The 13,653-nt window shown below is 38.7% G+C and overlaps 1 protein-coding gene across 1 annotated transcript in view; it reads left to right on the forward strand.

The window, feature by feature from the left end:
* The first annotated feature begins 4,816 nt into the window (after positions 1 to 4,816).
* Positions 4,817 to 13,653, forward strand: part of LOC115418087 (ankyrin repeat domain-containing protein 13C) — an 82,180-nt gene continuing 73,343 nt past the window's right edge. The window contains 2 exon segments of the mRNA XM_030132399.1: positions 4,817 to 5,167; positions 5,169 to 5,196. Coding sequence (XP_029988259.1) covers positions 4,817 to 5,167; positions 5,169 to 5,196 — 379 coding nt within the window.

Consider the following 13,653-nt stretch of genomic DNA (forward strand, 5'->3'; position numbering starts at 1 on the left):
ACACACACACACACACACACACATCAACAGGAATACAGCATATGTAAATATTTAAAGTCACATAAAGTTACATAAAATGACAGTAAAATCAGAAGAGTTACAGATGCTCACATCTCTGATTTTGCTTTTGCCTTGAACACTTTTGTTAAAACTTGTTACATCTGGTGTCAGTTGTATTTCTGTGGGCAGTGTGTCCCACATTTGAGAACCTTCTATAGAGAACGCTGACTGCCCGTGCAGTTACCACTGGTTTCACCCCTGGTGTTCCTGTTTATATGACAATGAACGACTGAAAGAAAAAGTCTGAGACATGAGACAGAGTCGCTGGATTCTGGAATCGAAAGATTTCACTTGCACCAAGGAGTCAAATTCATACAGCAGCAGCAGCAGACGGACGAACACATGGAAGTATAGAGTCTAATAAACCAATGGAATAAACCATACTTATATATGAGCATGGTTTATTCCATAGAAAGTGAAAGAAAAAAATCTTTCACAAACTAGCTATTTCATGTCGAGACCTATTTTTGGTTATGTATGGAAAAAAATAAATCTTTTTTTTAGATTAGTGACAAAATAATCTTAAATTCCAAAGAAGCCATGCTTAAGCAGAGGGTTAAATGCTTTCTTTCAGAAATGTCCATTGGTTTAGCTCATTTGATTAATTAGTGATTTAAAAAAAACATGTTTTTAGAGAAAAGTGAAATTCCCTACATAACCAGCATCATCTGATATTAAAATGCTTAAAAAAGCAATTCACACCAATTTTTCAGACAAAATGATTTTTATAATGATAAAAGGGTGTATAAAAGGTCATAAAACTATACTGAAAATAGAAATATATGACTGAAATTTCAAATTATAGCAGTGATAAATTATGTTATTATTCATTCCTAAAGAACTTTCCGAGGGACTGAATTTAGTTCATATAAAAAGTTCCGTAACTTTCTTGAAAATCCTTTTTTGGCAAAAATTTTAATGGATTTAGAAACTTAAGATGTTATACTATTGAACTGCTAAAAGTTTGAAATCATTATCTCAATTCTAATTTTTTGATTCAAAGTCAATAGATGCGTGACTTGACCCGTATGTATCATCTGTACACATGCCTAGATAATTAGAATTATGTGCTTCTATGTACTGTATGGTTACATTATACTGTATGTGTGTATGTGTGTTTTAGTATGTTTTTTATTTGGACCTCTGGGTCTGAAATACTGATTGATTGATTGATTGATTGATATCTCCCCTATCCAACCTGTGGCATGTTCAGCGTGTGCACAGCAGCTGTAAATAGTATTTATAGTTTATTTGTTTTGTTGGTTCCATTTCTACACGTCCTGTTGTGTATCTGCTCTTGTGACTGAACGCTCTTTTCACTCTTGTGTGCTTTGTCGTACTCCACTCTTGCTGCTGTAAATATGAGGAAACATTAGCGCCTCCACACAAGAAGGGGTCACAGATAAGCCTAAGAAGACGAGACACTGTGGGGGTTGACCACCTGGAGAGATGTCACCATCACACAACCACAGAACAGCATGTTCTGAGAAGAGGCAAACACTTTACATGCAACACTGTCAAAAGAATTGTCGCAATTTAAAAAAAAAAAATCGGAATGCTACATAAAATTTGTGTAATGTTTCAGCACAGTGTGTAAAAATGTGAAACACTCAACTGATGATTTAGAAATATCAATGTCAGAAATTACCATAATCTGAATGGCAGGTGTTTTTTCAGCAGGCTGCATATATTTTAACCCTTTATCTTGCAAGTGACTATTTTTGGTAATTTCCACATATATTACAAGACAATGACATCACCAGTTCCAGTGAGGACAGTGAGTCCCCAGTCTGAGGTCCAATGTGGTCTCCAGGGTCTGTTAGGTCCAGTGTGGTCTCCAGGGTCTGTAGGTCCAATGTGGTCTCCAGGGTCTGTTAGGTCCAGTGTGGTCTCCAGGGTCTGTAAGGTCTAATGTGGTCTCCAGGGTCTTAAGGTCCACTGTGGTCTCCAGGGTCTGTAAGGTCCAATGTGGTCTCCAGGGTCTTAAGGTCCACTGTGGTCTCCAGGGTCTGTAAGGTCCAATGTGGTCTCCAGGGTCTGTTAGGTCCAGTGTGGTCTACAGGGTCTGTAAGGTCCACTGTGGTCTCCAGGGTCTGTAAGGTCCAATGTGGTCTCCAGGGTCTGTTAGGTCCAATGTGGTCTCCAGGGTCTGTAAGGTCCACCTCTGCATGAACAGTGAGTGGACCTGCTTTGTTCGGTTCCATGAAGTAATGGAACTAATGTAAGGAATGATGTTCAAAGGGGTCATGTGGATGTGGACAGGGGTCTGGACCAGCACGCATGGGGGTCTAATGGGACAAGGGTCTGGATCAGCACGCATGCACTTAAAACTGGATCAGCACAGTACGGTACTTAAGTGATGATCAAATGTGTTATATTTATTTTATATATACTTCTTGAATTTTTTTTTTTTTTTTTTTTGGGCGCTTTGGCAAGGCACCAAATATGGTAACTTCATTGACCTTGATGTTCTCCATGACAATAAAAAAGTTTTGAAAAATTTCACAAAGGTAAAAGTCTTGTTCTGTCCTCCAATAACAAACTAAGGTTGAAATTTTGTACTGTAGAATATGTCTATGAGTGAACTATAAAGGGTTAATTATGCCTTTAAACAGAACCACTAAGTGTCAATACAGAAACAAGTATGAGTAAAATGTTTTACTGTTGTAGTTTAAGGAGGCTATCAGAATAGCTGGGGTTTTACTCATACTTTGTATCATATTGTTGTTGGTCTGATAATAGGTTTTTCCTACCGCGTGGAATGTACCTGGTAACATGTAGTTAATAGCTAATTACTAAAGTAACACCACTAAGCATTCAATGGACTATTTTACAGTTTAGTATGTGTTTAACAGTGAATATATGTATTTGTTATGTGTTCTCCTAAAGTACTGTAGGAAGACTGTCAGAAAAGTACTGTAGAAATGAGCTATTAAGTAGTTTACAATGAAAACAAACAAACAAACAAACAAACAAACAAACAAACGTGCCTATGTACTTTAAAAGTGTATTAAATTCTTTTACTTTAACGTTTGGTGTTCCACTAGTGACTGTTAGTTTCTGACTTAATACTTGGAGAATTGAACATTACAGAAAAAAAAATGTGAGAAAAAATATTTAAATACAGTATTTAAAAATCAACTATATTGTGATTATAATAAAAAAGTAATTCAATGGTATCTGAAAAACACTGGAAATTTATCAAATGGCCAATTGCACCGAAACTGAAAGAAATGCTATTTAACCTTTTCATGCATGAATTATGAAAAAAAAGTATCTAGATTTTTTTTTTTTAGATTGATTTTATTTCTCTAAATTAGGCTAAAGTTGAAATGTATTTTGAATTATTATTATTATTTTTTTAATAGGGTTTTATTAAAAAGATATTCAACCGCCTCAGACCCAGGAAAGGACAAGTTTTGGCATTTTTTATTTCAATAATTGCAGATGTTGGAAACATCATGATGCAACAGTTTTTTCAGATGCATTTTTTTTTTTTAATTTATGGAGTGTCCTTTGTGGTGGACAGTTGTTTTTTTTTTTTTTTTTGTCTAAATCTGTGAACCTCTTGTCCAGTGGTGGACAGTAAACCCATGTCTGGGTCTGGGGAGGTTCACTGTAGCAGATCCCAGATCAGTCCCACATTCTACAACCAAGAGGATCCTTTACTTCATTGTATGTCTGAGGGTCTATACAGACTGAACCCATGTGGTTTGGACTAGATTACCTTTAGAACCCTTTGGAACATAAGTTCAACTATAGGTCCACACATGTGGACGTCAGGCATGAAAGGGTAAAATGATCAATAATTCTTATCCATGGGCTGAGACATTGAGGGGTAGATCTGGTTTTAATGTCGAACCCTGGGACTTTTGTCACAAGGATCCAGAAAAAATGCCACATTTGTTCTTTTCTTGCCAAGTGATTCAGAAATTCTGTCCAGGTGTGCAACTGGTTTCAAAATAAACGTAGGGATCTTAAACAATTCAAGATATAATGTCATACAAAAATACTCTGAACACAGGTACATCACTTTAGGTTAACATTACTCTTATTCTGGGTAAATATCACAAACACAAAAACAAATGGAGAAAAAAAAACAACAACTAACAAGCTGAAACTGTCTGAAAAACCAACTATAAATACGTTTCTTTTCTATGAATATTTGAAGAAACTCCTGTCCAACTGTGGAAACCATTTGTGAAGCTGCTGAAATGTGTTTGTTTTAATGTGTGTTTTTTCATGTTTCCTCATTATGAATATTACATTATTATTTTAATGCCTTGAGTTTTTTGTAAATGCTGATGTATGAAGTGCTTTACCATTTCCTCTTGTCTCTACGAGAATTTTTTTTTTGCAACAATAATCATAATCATAATCATAATCATGATAATACTAAATCAAAACAAAAAACTAGTGACCATTAGTAACCTCCAATAAACCTCGTAAACTCTCGCGATACCACAGGGCGGAAGCCATCCCCCAGTCTTCCGTACAGTCAACTGGAGCCGCTTATGTTGTTTTACGGCGACAGTTTCGGAGCGCGAGCACTTTGTGTTTGACAGTAAACCGTAAACCACAGCCGACACGTCTTCGTCTGAGGTGCCGTTGTACCTGTCCGGCAGAGGAGGAAGTGTTTTCATGTTCCACAGTTCCCAGTGTTTGGCTTTAGACCTCCCAGTGTGGAATCGCATCAGTTCGCCCGGAGGGTCATCGTCAGCGGCGACACCCTCTGCTCCGCGAGCCTCAACTGAAAATGACCGGAGAGAAGGTCCGCTCCCTGCGGAAGGACCACCGGCCCAGCAAGGACGAGGATTTACTGGAACCGGACGAGGAGGCTGCCACCGGGACGTTCACAGCCTCCAAGACGAACAACAAGATCAGGGCGAGTAAAATCTTCAGCAATCACAAGTTAATCAAGTCGTCTTCCGCGCAGGCGCAGCAGAACAAACAGTCGCAGATTAATGCCAACACTAACACACTGTCAAGCACCGATGTCATAGATGACAACAACAAAAACCCCATTATCCGAGCCGGCCAGGATTTTCCGGTACACGAGTGCGTGTTTAAAGGGGATGTACGGCGGCTGTCATCGCTCATACGGACGCAGAAATATCGCCCAGAAGGATGTCCACGGTGAGTGTCCCACTGGTCCAACCTGTCCCCCATGTCCCACTGGTCCAACCTGTCCCCCATGTCCCACCTGTCCCACCGGTCCAACCAGTCCCACTGGTCCAACCTGTCCCCCATGTCCCACCTGTCCCACTGGTCCAACCTGTCCCCCATGTCCCACTGGTCCAACCTGTCCCCCATGTCCCACCTGTCCCACTGGTCCAACCTGTCCCCCATGTCCCACTGGTCCAACCTGTCCCCCATGTCCCACCTGTCCCACCGGTCCAACCAGTCCCACTGGTCCAACCTGTCCCCCATGTCCCACCGGTCCAACCTGTCCCCCATGTCCCTCCTGTCCTACCAGTCCCCCATGTCCCTCCTGTCCCCCCTGTCCCTCCTGTCCCACTGGTCCAACCTGTCCCACTGGTCCCTCCTATTCCACCTGTCCTCCTGGTCCCACCTGTCCCCCATCCCACCTGTCCTGCCCACCACATCAGGCCTGATGGAGGAGTCAGGAGATCAGCCATCAGGGCTGATGTCCAGGGAACCTTGGTCTGAAGCTGATAGGTCAGCCATCCATCAGCACTGGGATGTAGGTGAGGCTTGTCCCTGTTGAGGCCTCCACCCTGACTGGGGACCCCCCCCCCCCCATTACAATTCATGGATCTCACCACTGTTGGGAAACTTAGACCAGCATGACCAGATTCATAATTAAGGTCAAGTTTATTTCTAAAGCTCAGGGGTGTCAAAGTCAGTTTAGTTCACCAGTAAAATAATAACACAATAACCTGTAAATAATGCCAAATCCAAGTGTTTCTCTTTGTGTTATTGCAATAAAAAACATTAAATTATGAAAATATTTACATTTACAAACTATCCAACAAAGAGATGTAAATAACCGGAAAAAACCACAAATTTCTTAAGAAAAATAAGTGCAATTTTAACAAGAAAAGCACTCGGAGAGCACAGGCCTCCGCCAAGACAGACCCCCCCCCCCCCCGATCACCACCAAAATTTCATCATTTCTTCCTTGTGCCAGTATCAACATTTCCTGAAATTTCATGAAAATCCGTCATAACTTTTTGAGTTATCTTGCTAACAAACAAACACGCACGCATGCAAACACAAAGTAGCAAAGTGACCACAATACCTCCTGGCAGTAACAATATTATGCCTCAACTTCTCATTTATACACGTACACACATTACACACAATGTTACACAAACATTTGGTAACAGGCGTAATATTAAAATGTTTAAGTTTGGAATTTGGAACTAAACAATTACTACAATATTTAGTGTCAGCTTATTATGAACACATTATAGATCACAGTGGATCTACAAATGCACTAAACATTTAGTTCCAGGATGAATATTGCTAATATTACATTAATTTTTATCTTGTCCACGTTTTGTCGTAAAAGGGTTATTATGTTATTTATTTTTGATCATAGTGGTCTGTATGTGGAACCTGAACTAAAACTAATTCAACACCCTTGATTGTTAATATCATTGTCATTTTTACACTTTGTAAATTCATGTCGTGGGCCAGATTGGAACCTGTTGAGGGCCAGTTTTGGTCCCCGGGCCACATGTTTGGGCACCTGTTACTATAGCACATTACAACAACACAAAATGTCTAAAGTGCTGTACAAGGATATAGATAAAAATACATTAAAATAAAAATAAAAAGCTAATGAAAGTGTATATAGAGGATAAGATATACTAAAATTGATAAAACAGATACGCAATAATAAGATAAACTTTTGCGTTGACCCGTGGGGAACCCTGGATTCTAGATCCTCTGATCCATTTCATTTCTTTTCTTTCTTGGTAAATTCCTTTTTCATTTTCAGTTAAATAACCTCTCAGCTGACATGTCTGTTTCTGTACAGGAAATTTGACACCATGGGAATGTGGCCCTATTGTTTATCTGTTGCTAGGTAACCCACTTCAATGATGACTCTATGATGCTGGCCATAGCAATGTGATTGGCCACTGGAAGGACTTTGTATTTCAAAATTAATAATATCTCCCAAAATATTGGTCCGATCAACTTACTGTTTTCACTAGTCTGTTCACTGACCAAAAATAAGTGAGTATGACAAACTGCAGCAGTCAGCTCTGTATGGAGTTAGTGTGATGCCCCAGACACACAGAGTCCACTTCCCTTTTTTAATATAGGATAGTATCTAAAAATACAACCAGAAGATAAAACAAAGAAAAAGTCACACGCATATGAAAAGCCGGTGCAAATAGAGTCAGACCTAATTGCACATCAAAGCAGTTATAAGTAATGTTTAAGTACTGTGTATATGTCAAATGCAAATCGTTCACTTGTGTTGGGTTCTAAGTCTGCATAGAGAACCACAGAATTTCCATAAAAACCCCTCCACAATGTTGAGACAAGAGGATGTATTATGGTCTGTACTATAGTGTTGACAGTGGACTGTCCATTCAAGGCTTCGGCCTGTGCTGTAATACTGCAGCAGACTGTCAGTCAGTCAGGGTTCTGCAGTTGTTTTGGAACTTGAGTCTGTATTTTTCAGTGTTTATTTCAGGTCTAATAAACCTCCTCAGGACCACAGTCTGCTCTGAACAGAAGATGTGATCTCTGTCTGGATCAAACTCCACCATGGGTTGTTTTGTGTACTATGTGAAAACAGTTTTGGATGTTTAACCCATAAGACCCAACATCTACTATCAACCAAAACCATTCACTGATGTAAAATGTTTAATAACTTTAGATCCATTAATCATATCAATCCATGTCAGTAATTGGTGTAAAATACAGTTCTTCATCTTTTCATGGTCATCAGATATGACCCATTTGGCCGCCCGGAGGCTCTCCGAGGCGAGTTGCAGAAGCCGTCGTTCTAGGAATATTAACTTGGATCAGTCGTAGGTGACAGTATCACCTAGGGATAAATGTGGAGTTAGAGCAATAATAAAGCGACAATGACGGACCGCTACCCCCCGACCGCTCCCACCAACAATCACAGAGGTCCTGTCCTGTCCTCATCATCCCCTCCCCTCCCCTCCCCTCCCCTCCCTCCCCTCCTCCTACTCCTCTCCTCTCCTCTCTCTTCCTCTCCTCTCCTCTCCTCTCCTCTCCTCTCTCTCTCTGCCTCATCCTCTCCTCTCCTCTCCGCTCCTCTCCTCTGCATGATTGATGTTTTAGGGGGGTGCCAAATTGTATAGCGGTGCCCCAGGGTGACAGTAATGCACCCTTAACACTAGAAAGCCACCAGCAAAAACAGATAAGAACAACGAAGAAACTCTGTTCTGAGCCACTGTAGAAACATGGCAAGTATGTAAGAGCCAGAGTCAGCTATTTACTGCTGACATGTCATGTTTGTTTCCTTTCCAAAGGATCCCAGTATTCATGTATTGCATGGCTGCGGTAGTCAAGTTATCAGGTTACAGCTCAAAATTGTACTTTGGTATCACTAAATGAATCTGAATACTGAATCGAATCATTTTGGATCTAATCGAATTGTGATTAATTGATTCAGAACCTTATGAATCCAAATCAAATCGATTAGGGTAATTAGCCATGATACCCAGTTCTAATTCATAATAACCTATTTATAATGAAAACTGCAAAAAAAAATAAAATTGTTTGGTTTTAGTGTAAAAAAGTAAAATTACACAAAATGTTTACATTATAGACCAACTTTTAAAAAAATGTGAATAACCTAAATGTCTAAAGAGAATGAGCCTATGATAATTGTACCAATATCTTGTCTGTTACTAAATGTTTTGTGTATTTGGAGATCCACTGCTATCTGTCTGGTTCAATTAACATGTATAAATGATAAACCTAAGGCGTAATATTATTAAAATTACACTTATTTTTCTAAAGAATGTTTAGGGTTGTTCATATTGTTCATGTTATGTTTCAGTATAGTTCATAGATGTAAACATTTTTCATTACGGATTTTGACTTTTTTCACTCAGAAACATAGAGAAAACTTTGGAGTTGATATTATTTATCAGTAGGGGGGGGCGTAAGGGTTAACTCATTCAATACATAACAGGGGTGTACCAAATGAATACATGTATCCTTGTGAAGAACACAACACTGTGGCAGCAGGGGTGGATACAAGCAGAACCTACGTGCAGGGTTTCCTCTGTATACATACATTCAGCAGCAGCGAATTCCCAGCGCCACTGCAAAAACCCCAAAACATGACTACAGAGAGTATAACAGAGGCACAGAAGCTGGGTCGGATGTTCAAAGCATGTTCAGTTACTTTCAGTTTGTCCACAGGTTCCTTTATAACACATAGGGTTTTATTTTTTAACTCATGTTAGTAAAATCCAGTGAACCTGTTCCTCTTCTCCTTCACTGTGCCTCTGCTGTTTCTGTGAGGTCACGTTTACAGCACCTCAGGGAATATTGTGAGGCGTTCAAAAACACTCAGTAAACTACAGTGGTTGCCATAAACAAACACTGAACATTCAAAAATATAAAAATACATAACATGTGGGATGCCTGTTATTGCACAAATGACTGAACAATATTTTGTAGAAATGTTCTGTGTCCCGCAGGTAATTACAGAGCGCACCCCCAAATATCCCCCCTTCCACTGCTCTCCTTCACTGTACCGATAATGTATTGAACCGAAATTTTTTCTGTACCGTTACACCCCTATTTATCAGTTCTTATCCTAGTATTTATATTATTTGACTGGTCCGGCCCACTTTAGATCATTTTAGGCTGAATGTGGCCCCTGAACTAAAATGAGTTTGACAGCCCTGAAATACAACATACAGAGGATAATCTTTTAAATAAATGGTGATAAGTCACTTAAGAAAGGTTAGATATACAGAAAGTTTCATTTGGGAACTGACACAAAAGTAGCCCTGGGTCTTTATGGCTTAAAACTTTCAGACCATACATAGGATTTTATGCAAAACTATCACTGACAAACCAAAGGAGGAAGAATAAAAACAAACAGAAGGCAGAAGAAGTTCAAAACGAGGCATTTTTAATGTCAAAATGTTGTGTGGAAGGACCAGGGTTGATGTGCAGATTAGTCACTTATTGGCTTTTTCCTGCTTTAAACTATTGCTGTTGTTCTGCATCATTTGTAGAGGTGTAAGAAAATATCGTTTCTGTAATATATCACGATATTTCATTTCACGATACTGTATCAATATTTAAAAGTACTGTATCAATATTTTTAGGCGTTTATTCAAATGCAGATATTGTGGAGGTTCGTTTTTGTTTTTTGTTCTTCTTTATTTATATCTTCTTTATTATTATTTAACACCGTTTTATTAAATAATGGTTATTTGATGCATCCTAAAAGCACATTTTACTGTCTGAGAGGCAGATGTTTGTTCCTTTTGTTTGGATTGCACAAAAGTAATGTTCTTATGTTAGTTATGAACTAATAGAATATGAACATTTGAGCAGGGTCTTAAACTGTAATGTCTATAAAACATCGTATAAGTTTAAACAGAGGAACATTGTGTGATACAGCATTAGATCCTGTTCTGATCAGATCAAAATGTGTTTAGTATTTGTGCATATTTTGGGTGTAATTCAATTCTTCAAGGAAATAATCATTTTAAAAAAAGAAACAAACAAAAATTGCCTTTTTAACAGTATCATGATATATTGTGATATATCGTATCGTGATCCTACTATTCTGATTTGTATCGTACCACCAGATTCTTGCCAATACACACTCCTAATCATTTGTCAGCCCAAAACTTTGGCATATAGTCAGTGTAATAAGAGCAGTGAAATTAGACGGTATCAGTTTCATATGATATGACAGAGCTGATCTTACTTCAGTATAATACATGAGTGGTGTCTCTGTCATTTGTCCCAAACGCAGAGGGGGTGTTGCTTGTATTTTCTCCCACTTCAGGGTTTTTATAAACCAGAGCCCCTGTCCTCTCAGTGCATTCCCATGCTTCCTCTTGGAACGGAGCTTAAAGGAGCTGACCAGGCACTTGGCTTCCTCTGGAGGGATTCTCCAATGCTTATGAGGCACATGTCTACAAACCTCTGTTTGTTTCCACACCTGATTTAATGACATGAATGCATTTGAATCCATTTGAGGTCACTGTCCCTCGGTTTTGCCAAAACCCATGTGTTACTTTGTGTCACTTATCAGTTTATTTCCCCGTTTTTTTAGAAGTAGCTTATTTTAGAGAGTCCGAAGATCCGTCAGCTGGTGAAAAACATAACATGTCTCTCATCTAGAGGTGTAACAATATGAAAATTTCATATCACGGTTATTATGACCAAAATTCTCATGGTTATCATTATATTGCAGTATTGTTTGAAATGTGCTCAAATGTTCAAAAACTACTTATACACACACTGAAGTAATGTAACCTAAGTTTTATTTTGACAAAGAAAACCCCAAATGAAATAACACATACAATGTACTTCCTGTTGCAGAGAACATTAAAATATTAACATATAAACATCAAACATACAAATGTGCATTAAAGATGGCACCTTATGGACGTCAGACGTCGGCCTACTAACTGCACTTGTGACAATTGTAGGATTGATCCAAAAATACTTTACATTCAGCACTCAAGACTAGGTCTAGTCTGACAGATTTAAGAACTAGTACAGAAAGAACACTTTGACTGGTTTGATGGACCAGATCTACAAATCAAATGTGCAGATAAAAACAACACCACCATTTAAACAAAGGAATGTGGCAGAAAACATTATCCACGTTTATACATAGCCGGGGTATTTTTGAAAATGGAATTTCTCTCTCTCTGTTTAAGAAAAAACCCTTGTGCAGATGTGATCTTTTTCGGAAACTCTGTCGTTTATACGTATATCTATACTGTCAAGAGCAGCCAGGCCTGTAGATGGCAGTGTAGTGGGACGATCGAGCACCATTAACATGTCAGAATCCAGGAGAGAATCACGACAGGTTACTTCTGCTATGAACCTTTGGAGATGTAGTTTTCCTGGTTTTGCTTCCAAGACGTGTAACCAATACAATACAGACAGATGAGGCGGTGACTTTTATTACAATCACAAACTGCTTTTGTGATGTGACAGAGGGGATGAAAAACGGTTTGAACTCTGAGTGGAACCATGTTAGTTCTGTAGTCGTTAAAAAATGCGTCTGTTTTTAGTCATGTTTTGTCTTCAGTTCATGTAGACGGATGTGCACGGACATAAACGATGACTTGATTTACCTTCTACTGAACTGGACAGAACAGATAAAGAAAGGATAAACAGATAAAATAAACAAAATATAATGTGTGATGAAACACATCATAAAGCCTTATTTATATAAAGTAAATACACAAAGATCCTGTTAAGCAGATGTAGTGGGCGCTAATTAGCTAAGATGCTAAAATTCACTACCAAACTTCCATATTTTCTCATTTAATCCTTGTAACTTCCCTTATCAGCTCCATCCTCTTTCTTCTAAACTGTATCATCACATGTGAACTTGGTAGAATATTTCCTTACACGCAAACGCAAAATGGAGATGTGCCGAAATCTCCACTTTGGCCAGAGTTTTGGAAACCTCACGTTTTTGGTGCACATGCCCATCTTTGTATAAATAATAGGCACAAACACAGAGGAAAGGAAAACAGCCCTCCCCCTTAGCCCTTCCCCTCCGAATCATTGAAAAACAGGGACACCCCTATCCCTTCCCGTAAACGTGGCAAAATGGAGGGGTAGTGTAAGGGGGAGGGGCCAAGGGGTGAATTGGGACTGGACCTTTATGTCTTGGTTGAATAGGCCTGTGCTTGGAAAATGTTGTAGTTGATATCAGAGAACTTAATCTTATATATTGTTTCATTACCAACAGAGCTTGTTTTCTATCTTTATGGACTGAAAGCAGTTTTCAAAGGCAGCACATCTGTTCATCTTTTTCCTCTGGTTTCTGTCTGTATTCTTTACTGTTTCGTGCATGAATTATGAGAACCTTAGTTGAGTTTTTTTCCTGAGTGTTTTTTATTGTTTATTATTAAAAACAATGCAATTGAAATTTTTTTTATGAACCTATTTTTCATGAGTTAGAAAAAATGTCCACTCAGCTGGACACCACGCGTTTACTTTTTGAGCACAAAAAAACATGTATTTAAAACCCATCATCAGAAAGTGATAAACTGCGTGAGAAACTATGAAATAAAAACATTTTTCACTGCAGCTAATCTGATGTTTTCTCACATTTTAACTACTCAAATACTAGTTATCACTAACTTCATGCAGACAATATGCAAAAAAAAAACACAAAACCCTTTTTGGATTAAGAAACTGTTAATTACAGTCTAATAACAATAGCAACTGATTTAACACGTTACTGCAGATCAGGTTATAAGAACAACAAAGTTACAGTAATGGTATGAATTACAGTGGATGGGATGTGGCATAAGCGTCCACTGTGTTGGCTGATATGGAAATAAAACAACAAAATCCACGAATATACAAAAGAACAGCTGTAGAATAACTGTCCACTGTAGTGACAGGTAT

The sequence above is a fragment of the Sphaeramia orbicularis genome, chromosome 4 (genome assembly GCF_902148855.1).
Source record: "Sphaeramia orbicularis chromosome 4, fSphaOr1.1, whole genome shotgun sequence".
Classification (NCBI taxonomy): Eukaryota; Metazoa; Chordata; class Actinopteri; order Kurtiformes; family Apogonidae; genus Sphaeramia; species Sphaeramia orbicularis.